This window comes from Phoca vitulina, unplaced genomic scaffold, assembly GCF_004348235.1.
Source record: "Phoca vitulina isolate PV1807 unplaced genomic scaffold, GSC_HSeal_1.0 scaffold9, whole genome shotgun sequence".
NCBI classification, from domain to species: Eukaryota; Metazoa; Chordata; class Mammalia; order Carnivora; family Phocidae; genus Phoca; species Phoca vitulina.
This window is the reverse complement of record NW_022589712.1, coordinates 35,354,817-35,368,531: the sequence shown is the minus strand read 5'-3', so window position 1 is coordinate 35,368,531 and position 13,715 is coordinate 35,354,817. Positions and strand designations below refer to the sequence as shown.

At 36.4% G+C, this 13,715-nt stretch overlaps 1 protein-coding gene across 12 annotated transcripts in view; it reads right to left on the bottom strand.

Annotated features, from left to right (window-relative positions):
* Positions 1-13,715, bottom strand: part of PTPRK (protein tyrosine phosphatase receptor type K) — a 554,769-nt gene that overhangs the window by 6,979 nt on the left and 534,075 nt on the right. For all 12 annotated transcript variants that reach the window (XM_032407893.1, XM_032407895.1, XM_032407898.1 and 9 more), the window contains 8 exons: positions 12,882-12,979; positions 12,363-12,479; positions 8,499-8,653; positions 6,028-6,163; positions 5,644-5,793; positions 4,606-4,779; positions 1,499-1,630; positions 1,226-1,351 (listed from right to left, as the gene is read on the bottom strand). In XM_032407893.1, coding sequence (XP_032263784.1) covers positions 1,226-1,351; positions 1,499-1,630; positions 4,606-4,779; positions 5,644-5,793; positions 6,028-6,163; positions 8,499-8,653; positions 12,363-12,479; positions 12,882-12,979 — 1,088 coding nt within the window. The remainder of the gene's footprint in view (positions 1-1,225; positions 1,352-1,498; positions 1,631-4,605; positions 4,780-5,643; positions 5,794-6,027; positions 6,164-8,498; positions 8,654-12,362; positions 12,480-12,881; positions 12,980-13,715) is intronic.

The following is a 13,715-nucleotide window of genomic DNA, read 5'->3' as shown; positions in this document are numbered from 1 at the left end:
CTTAGAATATTTTTCATATAAACAGCTCAATAAAAAGACAAGTCTTACTTTCTGAGTTTAGTGCTATGGTTTCTCAGCTAAAATATTACTAGAACCATAATGGAACAGATGTGCAGACATAATGAGATTCCATTTAAATTAACATCTAAGATATGCATGGATATTATGACATGATTTGAAGTTATCCTTTTTTTCTCCACTGAAATGAGCGACAGAATTGGCTATGACTATATCCTCTGCTTATAGTTATACATATAGACTTATTAACCAGAAACACATATAGCCATTTGATATGAAAACACCGAAACATGACAATCTGAATCACACACTTAAAATTATACACATACATAAAGCTGGTGCACTAAAAACAGAGTAATCCTCTTTAAAAAGAGAGTAATTCCATGGAAGCTACTAATGATTTCTTTTCAAATTCTGTTTGCTATTTGGCTACACAATCTAAACAGTTTTTATTAGCACTTTTTTTTTTTTTTTTTTGCTTTTTTGGAGGACAGACCCCAGACTTAATTTTATCATTTAGTGTAAAATATATGGAGGCTCAAAGAAAGAAAGATTTCTGAGAAACACAGCTGCTCCTTTGCTCCTGGGAAAAGTGGTACCAGTGCTGGTTCTACAATTCTGGGCAGAGCCAGATCCTGGGACATTCAGCAAGATGAAATTACAGGTGAAGGAGAATCAATGATGGCTGTGATTTACCTTTTCCCCTCATGTGTGGGGTTCTCCCTTATATGCAATAGTGACATGGCATCTTTCTATAATGGCTGATCCGACAAATCCCTTCCTCCTGAGGTAAAGCCTTTTAGTTATCATCATTATTATTATATACTTATTTTTCAATCATATGCCTCTTCTGGGCTGGATATCAATACTAATAAAACATGTAGTTGACCTTGATGAAAGTCCACATATGCGCAGAGACCAGGCTCAGACCATCAAACTCAGTTGAGTCAGTGCATCTGAATTTAGTTTCTGATGTAATACATTAAGTAACTGACCAGGACAGCCAGCTTCCTGCATTTCTAAGCAGAAATGTTTTTGGGAATGCATTTTTCTTCTAATACTAAGGTATAAGATGATTACTAGCTTTGGGACTGATTATGTAACACCTATTAACTCCACTCTTCCTGCTGTCTGATTGGAAATTATACCCCAACATGGTTATGTTCAGTTGCTCTGGATCAGCTCACGTAAAATATTAATGACTTACTCTTGTTAGATTGCATATCCTAAAAATCCGGTTTATCACATCACAGTCCATTGAACAAGACATACACTCCACTTGGATAGGGCCATATCGCAACATCCCTTCCTCTGGCCAGTACTGAGGACACCCCTAGATGATGAATGTTTTTGGGGGAAAAAAAAACCAAAATGAGCATTATTTTTCTCCAATGAGGGTAGTATGAAGCGGATTTTAACATCTTATTACTACTTCATTAGGTTGTGTATGAGTACACAGAAGCAACTCCCAGCCATTAACCTGGGACAAGTCGACTTCGTTCAACATCACGATGGAGGTACAGCCATAATCGTACACTAATCTCCAGAAGTCTTTCACAGTGTTTGGCAGAGGGTACTGTGTGACAATGAAAGCAGCTGGTTGCCTGTAACTCTGTGAAGAAACAAGGTAGATGGGAAAACATGAGAACTTAAAATGAATGATCAGTCGTACAAGCCAATTCAACACATCTCAAGGTAGGACCAGGTAAGGTGTAACAGCTCCACGTGGAGAGGGAGCTGGACGCTGCCTAAGCCATGGAATAAGAGATTTGGGCCACTGGAATGTACTGGAGCCACTACTTTGTCAATCTGATGGCAGGGCTTCAAAGTCTCAACAGCAATTCAAGTTTTACCTTGCTGAGAGAAGTAAATATAGGACAAAAACAAAAGAAGAAACTAAAGAACTTCTTAAGGTTAAGATCCTCCATGAGGTACCTGTGGGCTCTTTCAGTTTTTCAAAGGTAATCAATCTGAGAGGCTGAAGGCACAAAATTCCCTGGTATGTATGTAGGTATATCTGTGTCCCTATCTATCTTTCATCTATCTATCTATCATCTATCTATCTTCTATCATTTATCAACATCTATCAACATATACATATATTATATATATTTATATATATTTCAATATTGTGTATTTTATATATATTTATATATAGATATAAATCTGATTTATATCTATATATAAAACTGCTGGGTTCTCTTCCATTTCAAGTAAGAAAAACCACATATGCCTCAAACTTGTGTGCTTTTACATTATATGGATATTATCAGCACATTCTGCTCATCTTGCAGGCCCATCCCAGTTTCCTGGGCATTTCTAATGTATATTCATGATCAGAATGACAGTTTCAATCACTTAAGATTTTTCTTAAAGTAAAATGCACTTCTTGGCTCCACCTATAAGGGAATGGCTCCTTTTTTTACCAAGTGCCCCCTGACTGGGACGTGACACATTATCTCTATCCAGAAGGAGAGAGTATGCTCATGTGACCTGGGCAATCTGTCATTCTGCAGACTAATGATCTATATTTCTATGTATTAAATAGTTTGTAAAAAAATGACTAGACAGTTGCCTGAGATAGATTTCCTTCATGCTGATAAAATTGTCAGTGATCCCCTAACTCATTTGTATCATTTAACTCTTTTAGTTTTTCAAGTGTCTTAACATCAGTGTAGAAACAGATTCTTGAACATTGATCTTATCGCCATTTGGGAAATGCTGCTAACCATGGCATTCAGCTCCGTGGAAGACAGTGGGATAAATCTGAGTGCTGACAGTTCATATGGCTGCTTCTAAATGACCTCAAGCCTCACAGAGTTACACCTGCTTCTGAGGTGTCTCCTAAGAAAGTATGAAGGCTCATGAAAAAGGGTCAGAAGAATAACTTTCCTTCCAATCACATGTCTGTTCCATGGGAAGGCAAGCTATTTACTCAGTTTTTGAGTCACAGGGGAGGGGAGATGAATAAGATGATCTGAGGGACACAGGTGCTTTCCTAGATCTTTCCTCTGTAAGGAGAAGAGCCCATCTGAGGCTTTGAAATCACAGAATCCTTGGCCTTGCCTCCTAATGCTTCACAATCATGGCACAAGGGTACAGAACACTGAGGATGTTGCTAGAGGGTAGAGGGAGTGGGGAGTGCTGACCAGTGAGCTCTGTTCTTATAAGACAAACCAAACCTAACTTTTCTGAGGCCCCAACTACCACTACTGAATCCCCCGGACGGTCTCAATTATGAAATGTATCTATGTTGAATCATAGGGAATTAAGCAGAGAGTAGAAACAGGTAGAGAACAAGGTTCAGTCTTCCTACTGACTAGAAAACAAACTGGAAATGAAGAAAAATTTGACAGCAATCGATGCCAAAGACAAAAAATGTCTCAGACCTATGCCTCATCAATCTCTTTCCTAACAGTATTTTCTCCTTCCCTTTTCCACACAGCCTTTTAAAATTCCAAATCTAGACTCAGAAACAAAAAGGTCTTGTGTGTTTTCTCTGTATTTAGTATATTTGTCTTTCCAGACAATTAAAATGGGAAGAAAAAGATAACAATGAGGATCTGGTGTGATTTCAGTGGATGTGATTAATGACAAGGCAAGATTCTGGTCATAGCAAGAACGGGAACTTTTCACTTGAGCTTGTCTTTAGACTATTCTGCTCTGCAACATAAAAAGAGCAAAGTAACTGGCTAAAAGACTAGTCTTAGAAGTAGAAAGTAGGCTTTCTAAGTCTCTACTATCAGAAGCTAATTTTTGAAAACACAATAGGAGCAACAATGCAGAAAGCTTCATTATTAGTCACACAGGCATGGACCCTGACTTCTAATTTCTCCTGGCTATGGTTCTATAGATGAAAAGGCAAAACCTAGAAATGTTTACAAATGAATATGATGAGCTGTTTAAAAGGATTCTGAACCTGGACAGCCTTCTTGCTTCTTTCCAAGGTAACCCAGCAAGGTAGCCAAGGACTGACTTAAAACTCTCTCCGCATGTTGTTCTGTCTATGGGATGCTAACCTGCTGAGGATACACTCTACCACTTACACTTTGTGATGGTTGGAGTGGGGCAAGACAGTTTTTTCATTAACGATGGATGTATTAACATGTATCCTCGGTGCCTTCTCCTAGTTATTTATAAAGGGTCTCTAATAATTATTGGCCAATAAAACAAGTTAGCCATAAATTACTGGAACATTAAATGTCAGAGATAAAGATTTCCCAAATTAACACAACTACCATAAGGTAAAGCATTATGTGGCTTTAAAAATTCATTCCTCACCTAACATTCAAAATACATAAACATGATTTTCTTTTCTGAAAATAATTAAGATGGAAAATATGACCTGCAGGTATTTCCTGTACAGAATATAATAACTGACAACCAAGCTCCAAACTTAAAATGGGGCCTAAAACTTAGAGTTCCTAAGAATCCCTGTAGGGGAAATTCAAAATCATTCTCAAAAAAAAATTTCCAAGTTTCCTTTCTAGGCCCTGTTAATTTTCTTGAAAAGAAAACCAGCCGGTGTTCATCACATCACGTAGCTTTTCATGACACTTCACGCTAACAAAGACAGCAGTCTCTTACGTCCATAAGAGCAGCATTGATGTAGTTACTACTCTCCCCATCAATTGTAATTAAAAAAGGCAGACATCTGTCAGGTGGCAGCATGTCCATAAAACGATTCTTGTCATGATTCCTTGGCAGGCACGCTATACTGCAGTCTTCAGCTTGTAGTCGAGGGGTGACTGAATTCAAAGTCTAAAAAGAAAAGGGAACCTAGGTTAAAAGCAAGTGACCCATTTAATAGCACAGAGCAGATCCATCAAGTATCTGGGAGGCCAAGTACAAAGGGAAGGACTTGTACAAGGCGATGGCATTTGCCATGATGACAGGCTGATAGACTTAGTTAAAGCTCATGAAGCCTGAGAAGTGACAAAGAAACAATATACACATTGTTTACTGTGTTTCCTAAAAGGAAAAGGGAAGCCAAAAACCGTCGCTACCTGCAAAAGGCACTGCCTAACCACAGAAAACAGAATTAGAGCGGCCCATAACGATGACCCATCATCAAAGTTGGAAACTATCATCTGTAGTAACGTTTTGGCATGCCATATTTGAAAACAGGGTAGAACAAGCTAGAGAGAGCACTGCACAAAGGATCAAAGTATTAGGTGTCCAGAGCTCCTCTTGACTTCACATTCACACACCTTCAGGGATGTTTTAAGGGCAGTGAAAACATTTGGGGTTATTTAGAGACAATGTTTAGTACAAACTTCAGCTATTATTATTAATGCGCTTGATCTCACCTTGTGAGTGACACAGAAGGTTAAAATCCGTAAGTCTGCATAAAAAAAGGCTGTAAATACACACAAATCACCACCAAGTTTGACTTTTATGATACCTTTCCCCATACTCTTCCCTGAGTCTGAACTCATTTGCCCTTCCAGATACAGCAGATATGAGCTCATTAATACAATAGTGACTCCGTAATATGTATAATGAAAGAGACAGGGTCAAAAGTTATAAGTTTGACCTGAAAGACCTTCCTTAGAGGAATTAATAATGCCCAGAACACACTGTAATAAGTTGCTCATAAAAGAAGCTCTAGAAATAAGTAAATACCTGGAATTCATCTTTGAGATGTGAAGAGTTAGTCTGCGAGTCTATTCTAATCATATCAAAATAGGCAGCTTTAAATTCACAGACAGGTATGGCAGTTTCTCCACATAAACAGGCTTCTAAAATGGCATCATGAATAAAAATGTACTGTTCCTAAGAAAGAAAAAAAAAATCAAACTATTTTAATAAAACTCTTCTGTCATCAAAGGTAGAGGATACAAAGAATTTTCTCTATGTAGAAACATTAATAATGATGTCAATATTTTCCTATATGACTTGATGAGGTAATATTGATTCTATGTGAAAAACATTGTTTTTGATAAATGTTGGAAAGCAAAAAAAAAAAAAAAAAAAAAGCCATCAGAGATCAATCAACAAGCAGCATACCTCTGTCTGGACCATATTGATACGACGAGATCTTAAGGCTTTGACACAGTTGTAGATGTCAACAACACCCTCTCTTTCAGCCATGTCCAGCATGATGTCGATCACAATGTAACAGCCAGTTCGTCCAGCACCAGCACTGAAAAAAATTAAACAAATCTGAAGAATTGAAAGACGTATGTTCTTGCAATCTTATTAAATAAAGATCCTTTCAACTGTCAGATAGGTGGAATCAAATTGATTTAACAAACTGCAAGATGTAATTTGTATGTTATATAAAACACTTATTTAATGTACAAATAACTTCATGTACAGTATTTGCTTTGGTGCAAAATGAAGACTGGAGCATGAGTTTGAAATTAAAACGATAAACTTTGTATATCAAATTGTGTTTTACAAATAACGTATATATGTTGTTCAAGTTCCACAGCTCTCATACAAGTCTTCATTCTTTGGAAATCTAGTGCACGTGATTTTAAGCTCATAGAATTGGCCAAGGGGTGGATTTGTGCTTTAAGATTTAACCTCAAAAATATTCTTACTCATATACTTGTGGGTCCTCTGGCAAAATGCAAGAATGCTGGCTCACTGTTTTAGTCTGACAGACTCTTGTAAATACCAAGGCAAAGAAAATTAATTCCAAAACATTTACTGGGAAATCTGAGGAGTCACAATTCAGAGGAAGTGCTAATGGTGATGGTGGGGAGGAAAATGGTGGTTATCAATGAGGAGAAGGCCAATAGTAGAAAGAATATTTGGTGATCTGAAGGAAAAATGAAAATGAATAGTTAGGTATAGAATATAATTCTTAACAGGTCACAAAGATAGCCACTATCTTACTGTATTTAATTCCGTCATTGAATCTTAACATACCACTGATTGTTTTACCTCTTGGGAATGTTTCTTCAATTTTTAAAAAGGATTTATTTATTTATTTTAGAGAGAGAGAATGTGAGGGGGAGGGCAGACAAAGAGGGAGAATCTCAGAGACTCCCTGCTGAGCGGGGAGCCCCATGTGAGGCTCGATCTCATGACCCTGAGATCATGACCTAAGCCAAAATTAAGAATCGGACCCTTAACTGACTGAGCCACCCAGGCAGCTCTCTTCAATTTTATATATAAAAATCAACAGTGCAAATAAGATATAGCTGGGATTTTGGGGAGGGGGGAATTTCACTTGGTAGTCAGCTTCCTCTTTTTTATAAATTCACAGATATCTGAGTATAAGTGAAAAATGACACTTCTTGTTTCAAGAGAGTATCTGAGAATCTTGGAGCACTTCTGAAGCAAGCAAATCATAGGAAAGTAAACCTCTATGATAAGTCAAGACACTCCTGAATTGAAAACCCATTTATCTCATTTTCTAAATGCATAGATTGGCTATTAACATTATTTCTTTGTTGTCCAGATTTGGTCACTTCTCTTAAACATACTGTTCTTTAAGAAATTTAAGTAAAAGATATTGTGGGTATCTCTCTCTCTTTCCTTTTTTTTTCTTTTTCTTCTGCCTACCATCTTCTCAATCACTGTTCCCAGGGTTTGAGACAGTAAAGCAACTGAAGAGTACATCAGATTTCCTGAGGAGGACTGAACTGAAGATTTTTTTTCAGCGTACACAGTATCTGATCCTTATGGGATGCCTTACTTTTATGTCAGTCTCTGTGCTGTTTTCCCTCTTCCATATGTGGTCATTTAAATTCTGAATAGGTCGGATTTTCAGAAAAAAAAATGCTTAAGTACAACCTATTATGTAGCTTGGAGGGGATGGTATTTGAGAATGGTGTGCAGCATTTAGGAAAAGCTTTTCAGATTCAGTACATATTTTTCTGTTCACATCTCAAAATGAGGCCATGTAATTTGCTTTTAGTGTCTCTGAATGCTTGTTTTAAGAGAAGTTTCTAATCAGAAGGAAGCCTGGATATAATGTTCACATTTTTCTGGCATATATTTGCTGGATCTCACTGATGTAGTTTTTAAGGTCCTCTGATGGATGGCTCTTTTTTTTTTTTTTTAATTCTTAAATAGCTGTTTTATAGCACAAATTCTTGCAATTTAGGCCATTTAGTAACTCTGTATGTCTCAAATTTAGTTTTAAAAGCTGGGTTTCTATTGGGAATTTACTAGATTGGCAAAAAATCTCTATTTTAACCTCCCATTCCATACAATATGGGATTTGCAAAAGTGATAGGAAAAAAAAAAAAAACAAACCCAAACACAGATGTTGCCGCTAAAAGACAGAGTTTCCACACACCCATTTGTGAACAACACTACACACATTAGGATGAATGTATTTATTTTTTAAGTTTCTATTTTATATCCTCCTTAGAGCTAACTTTTTTTTTTTTTAACCTTCCCTGTAATACATGTAAGCCGGAACCTTGTGAGCATGCACTAGTTTTGTGCTTGAAGGCCTCGTCTTCATACTTTAAAAAAGCTGGCTGTACACAGTCCAGAGCGTCCGGTCCAGCACTCACCTGCAGTGCACAACGATGGGGCCGGCACTGGGAGGGTTGGAGAACTTCACTCGCCGGATAAAGGAAAGAAGGCCCGTGGCATGGTATGGTACTCCGTGGTCAGGCCAGCCGGTGAAATGGAACTGTTTCACTTCACGGATCTCATTGTAGCCCCTCTGTGCAAACATGTAAACAAGTGTTTTCAAAAGAGCCCAAACAGGTGGTGCCTGGGTGGGTCAGTCATTAAGCGTCTGCCTTCAGCTCAGGTCATGATCCCAGGGTCCTGGGATCGAGTCCCACATCGGGCTCCCTGCTCGGCAGGAAGCCTGCTTCTCCCTCTCCCCCTCCCCCTGCTTCTGTTCCCTCTCTCGCTGTGTCTCTCTCTGTCAAATAAATAAACAAAATCTTAAAAAAAAAAAAAGAGCCCAAATAAAGCCATTCAACACCAGTCATAGGCACTAGACCTGGTTGACAATGTAAAAAATAAAAAATGAAGAATCTATCAAAGATCAGGTTTTTTTTTGAAAAAGGATGCTGGCCTGACACAGTCGAGGAACTTACCTTTCTTGTCAGACACCTGCCAAAGAAAGACAATTAGAAGTCTTGCTCAGTTCTTTAACTCTGTGTAAATTTTTATTTACCTTGACAGTTTGTTCCTTACTTGGAATGACAACACAGAAAATTATCAGGAGAAAAGGAAAAAAAACAGGAAAGCTAAAATGCTGCCCTGTTGACCCGAGGCACTGAGTTTTCGAGGGGTAAATAAAAGCAACTTTCTAGCTTCTCACCTCAAAAAGATTTTAATGCCTTGCTTATCCATGTTGAAAATGGTCTTGAAGCACAGCATGCAGGGATTTTCCAGGACAGTGCTACTTTAGATTGTTTCGTAAAAATATAGAGACAACTAAACTGTTCTTTGGGCAAACGATTTTTCCTAATTCTGAGAAATAATGCAGCACCGAGTATTATTTATAGTAACAAAAGTACAAAATGAAAGGGAAGCATCATTGTAATGCCTCTTTCCTATTGGGTTAATTTAAGAGAACTTTTAAACGCACACTTCAAAACTTGTCCCTTTTGGTTAAAGAAGCCTGTAGATTGTGTTAGCACAGCTTAGAGAGCTTACATAGAATGTTACGGAGTTTATTTTTAAGAATCTGCATTTGTAGCCCCCAACCCCCCACAGTAATCTATATAATTCCAGTGGCACTATGAGCTATCTGTGGTATGTCCATCTCACTTGTTGAATCAGAACGGGGAGAAAAATGTCAGGAAATAAATGAACCAAATTGAGAAAGTTTAGATTCTGTCCTATAGAGATAGACCAACCAATAGCACCAAAGCCAGTGATCAGGTCTTACTATTCTTTCTAGATCTAGTCCCTACATAATACCCTACACAAAGTAGGGCTCAACAGATAATTATAATAATGACAATGATAAACACTCTCATGGAATCATACAAATAGAAAAATCCCTTTCTTTACTACTTTTCAAGTCAACTCCAGTGAGGAAGATCATAAATTTTTCCAAGACCTGATTTCAGATAGCTACCTCCCCTCCTCCATATTAATTCTCTTACTGGAGGTGCTTGCTCTAAGAGCCTTGTTCTTTTTAGTAAACTTCAGTAAAAAGTTCTTTTTAATATCTGGCAAGGCATGTTCCCTTACTGCTCTTTCTATTTAAATTTTCCTATGTAATTTTCAAATACATGGTTTTCAAAAAAACCAAACTACTCTTTTCCAGTTCTTAATAGCAAGAAGTCAAATTAAAAATAAAAATCCAATGATGTTCCAATTAGTATGACATTAACTACAGAAAGTGGTATTAATATAAAACATTTCCATTCTGGGCCATGGTGCATGTCTCCACTTACTGATTCATATCATATTTTATGTCCTTTAATATACTTTTGAGAATTTAGTCACTTAGGACCTATATCTCTGTTGAATTTATTCCTAGATACTTTAAAATTTTTTTATTATTGTGAAAGAGATTTTGTAATGTCTACTACTGTTTCCTGCTAATATACAGAAAAGCTATCACTTATGAATATTTATCTTGAATTAGCCACTTCAATGATTAGTAGTTCCATTTTAAAATATTTCTAGTTTTCTTGGTATAAAATAACTTCATGTTAAAATAATCTTATCTTTTCTAACAGTTAAGCAATTTATTCCTTTTGTTGTCTTATTTCATTTACTAGAACTTCCCCAAATTGAATACTAGTGAGACTGATTATCCACATCACACTCCTGATTACATAGCAATACCTTTAGGGTTTTCACTCCTTAATATGCATGCTATTCGTTACTGTTGAATCACCTTTATCATGTTTAAGTAGCTTCCTTATTTTCCTATTATAGATTATTTCTATAAATTTCTATTATTTACTTTTAAGTAAAAATAAGTACATTACAATATCTATTAATAAAACCATATGTTTTTGCTCCTTTGACGAAGATGCATTGAAATATTTGGCTAGATTTCCTACCACAAGTGTCATATCCTTGCATTCCTAGAAAACAATCATTATAGATCACATTGTGATGTTTCCTTAATTCACAGCTGGGTTTCAAATTTTCAATATTTTATTTTGAAGTTTTTTCAAGCATGTTCTTGAATGAAATTGGTCTGCAAAGTGTGTGCGCACAGAGAGAGGAGAGGAGGGGAGGAGGGAGAAAAGGAGAGAGAAGGAGAGAGAGATTTAAAAAAAGACAGAGAGGCAAGGCCCCTGGGTGGCTCAGTCAGTTGAGTGTCTGCCTTCGGCTCAGGTCATGATCCTGAAACTCCGCTCAGTGGGGAGTCTGCTTCTCCCTCTGCCCCTCACCCTGCTTGTGCTCTCTCTCTCTCACTCTCTCTGTCTCTCTCTCAAATAAAGAAATAAAATCATTAAAAAAAAAAAAGAGAGAGAGAAGAGCTTGAGAGAGTGCCATCTTTACCTGGTTATGTTATCACAGTTATGCTAGCTATTAAAATATATTTAGTTGGTTTTAATGGTATTCTATGGTCTAAACAATTTTATTAACATAGGTATCAACTGTTCTCTAAAAGCTAAAGAAACCTCAACTATAAAACCATGGTGAAATTTCATTGGTAAATTTTAAGATTCTATTTTCTTCTATCATCTGTTCAGGCTTCTAAGTCTTCTTGGGTCAAATTTTGAGAATCAGTATTTACTAAATATAAGGGTATTTAGATTGAAATCTCTGTCTCTAAGTTTATATGTAATATTTTTTTTATTGCTTTCCTAACAGCAAGTATAACTGTAGTTATATCTTTTTTGTGTTTTCTAATATTGCATAGTTTTGATTGTCCTTCATTTAGAACTGACAGTGGTTTGGCTCTTTTATTGATCTTTTCAAGGAACTAGCTTTTTGATCTCATTTATTCTTTTTTGTTGGTTTTTGGTTTATATTTAATTTTTCTTTTGTTCTTTTGATTTTCTTTTTTTTAAAGATTTTATTTATTTATTCATGAGAGACAGAGAGAGAGAGAGGCAGAGGGAGAAGCAGGCTCCCAAGGAGCAGGGAGCCCGATGCGGGACTCGATCCCAGGACGCTGGGATCATGACCTGAGCCGAAGGCAGACGCTTAACCATCTGAGCCACCCAGGCGCCCTGTTCTTTTGATTTTCTAGTTTCGTGATTTTTTCACATGATTCTAGACCACCTTTCAAAATAGAAATCATTTATGTATTTAATATGTATCCCAAGGTTCACAAACATGCCTGGCACATGGCATGCTCTTGAATAAATATTTGTGGAATGAATGAATGGATGGATAGATTCTATAGCATCATCAAAACAAATCTTGATGGGGACTTCAGGAGAAAAAAAAAGTTTCAATAAACATATTTTAAATAAAGAGAATTTTACGGTACTTACCCTTTCCAGGGTGAATGTCCTAACTACATATTCAGCAAGTGGCTCCATTTCCACACAAGTTACTTTGAAGTCACCATAAACTTCAGTATCATCAGGCCAATACTTGTAGCATTTAACCTAAATGACAGAAAGGGTATATAAAGTGGGCCTGAATACACATTAACCAAGATGATTTATTTCCAGTAGTAACTCTTTAGGTTACAGTAAAAATATAGTTAAAGAAAAACTATGTACTATTGCACAATAAATAGAAAAACTTTGTGTAGTCTCATTATAATATATAAGCCCTATGATGCTATTAGAATCTAGTATAAAATCAGAGTTTCTTTCATTACTCAATAAAGAAATCAAATAATTTCTCAGCCACCAAAGGTCCACTGAGGAGCACTCAATTGAAATGCTATGCCTATGAGTTTTTAAAACAACTGAATGAGATTCTATTTTAAGTGTGTTACGTTTGGCTACTCAACTTATACTCATGTTTTGTGAACAAGAAAAAAAAATCTTGTTTTCTCTTACCCGGCCAACCTCAACTAAATTTGTAACCATCACAATGCAGGCAGACTGTTCTTGCCAGATCATTCTCCAGAAATCATATACTGTTTCATGAACTGGGCCTTTGAAGAAATTAATTTGAATATTATATTATCAGAGAAATTTTGTGGTTAGAAGAAATAAGTGGTAAGAAGTATGCATAAGGTACAAATAAAAGTAAACTAAATAAGCCAAAAAATAATATTAAAGGTTTAACACAAAATGTCACTGAAATTACTTAAATTCAGTTTGTATCTAAACTCACACTATAGGAAAAACATAGGCATATGTAACTTTTTTTTTTTTTTCAATTTACCTTCTATACTTCCCATGTAGAAGAAGATATCACTAGATTCTAGGGTACTTATAGCTGTCACTAAGTTAATTTGATGTATCTTCAAATATATGTTAAAAATAGGAAGTCTTATTCCACTATCAACCAAACAGCATATATTACCAAGTAAATATACCCACATCGTTTATAAAACAGTGCATGTTTAGGGGTTAATGAAGAAACAGCATACATATACACACACATCCCAACCTTATATCATCACCTCCAGACTGCTAACGCATCTACTGGGTTATACTCTACTCAGTGCCACAAGCAAACAAACCTAGAGTATTGTTCACCATGGATGATCTTTAACTTTAAAGAGCTTACAATTCAACTCAGTTAATCCAAAGATATGTGAAAATACTCAGAAAATGGTCTCTGTCAAAACAGCAAACAGAGCTTCTGCTTCACTTCCCTCTTTTAAGAAATAAATAGATAGGCAGGTTTCTCTTCTGATGGCCAGTGGTCAATATGGAGAGACA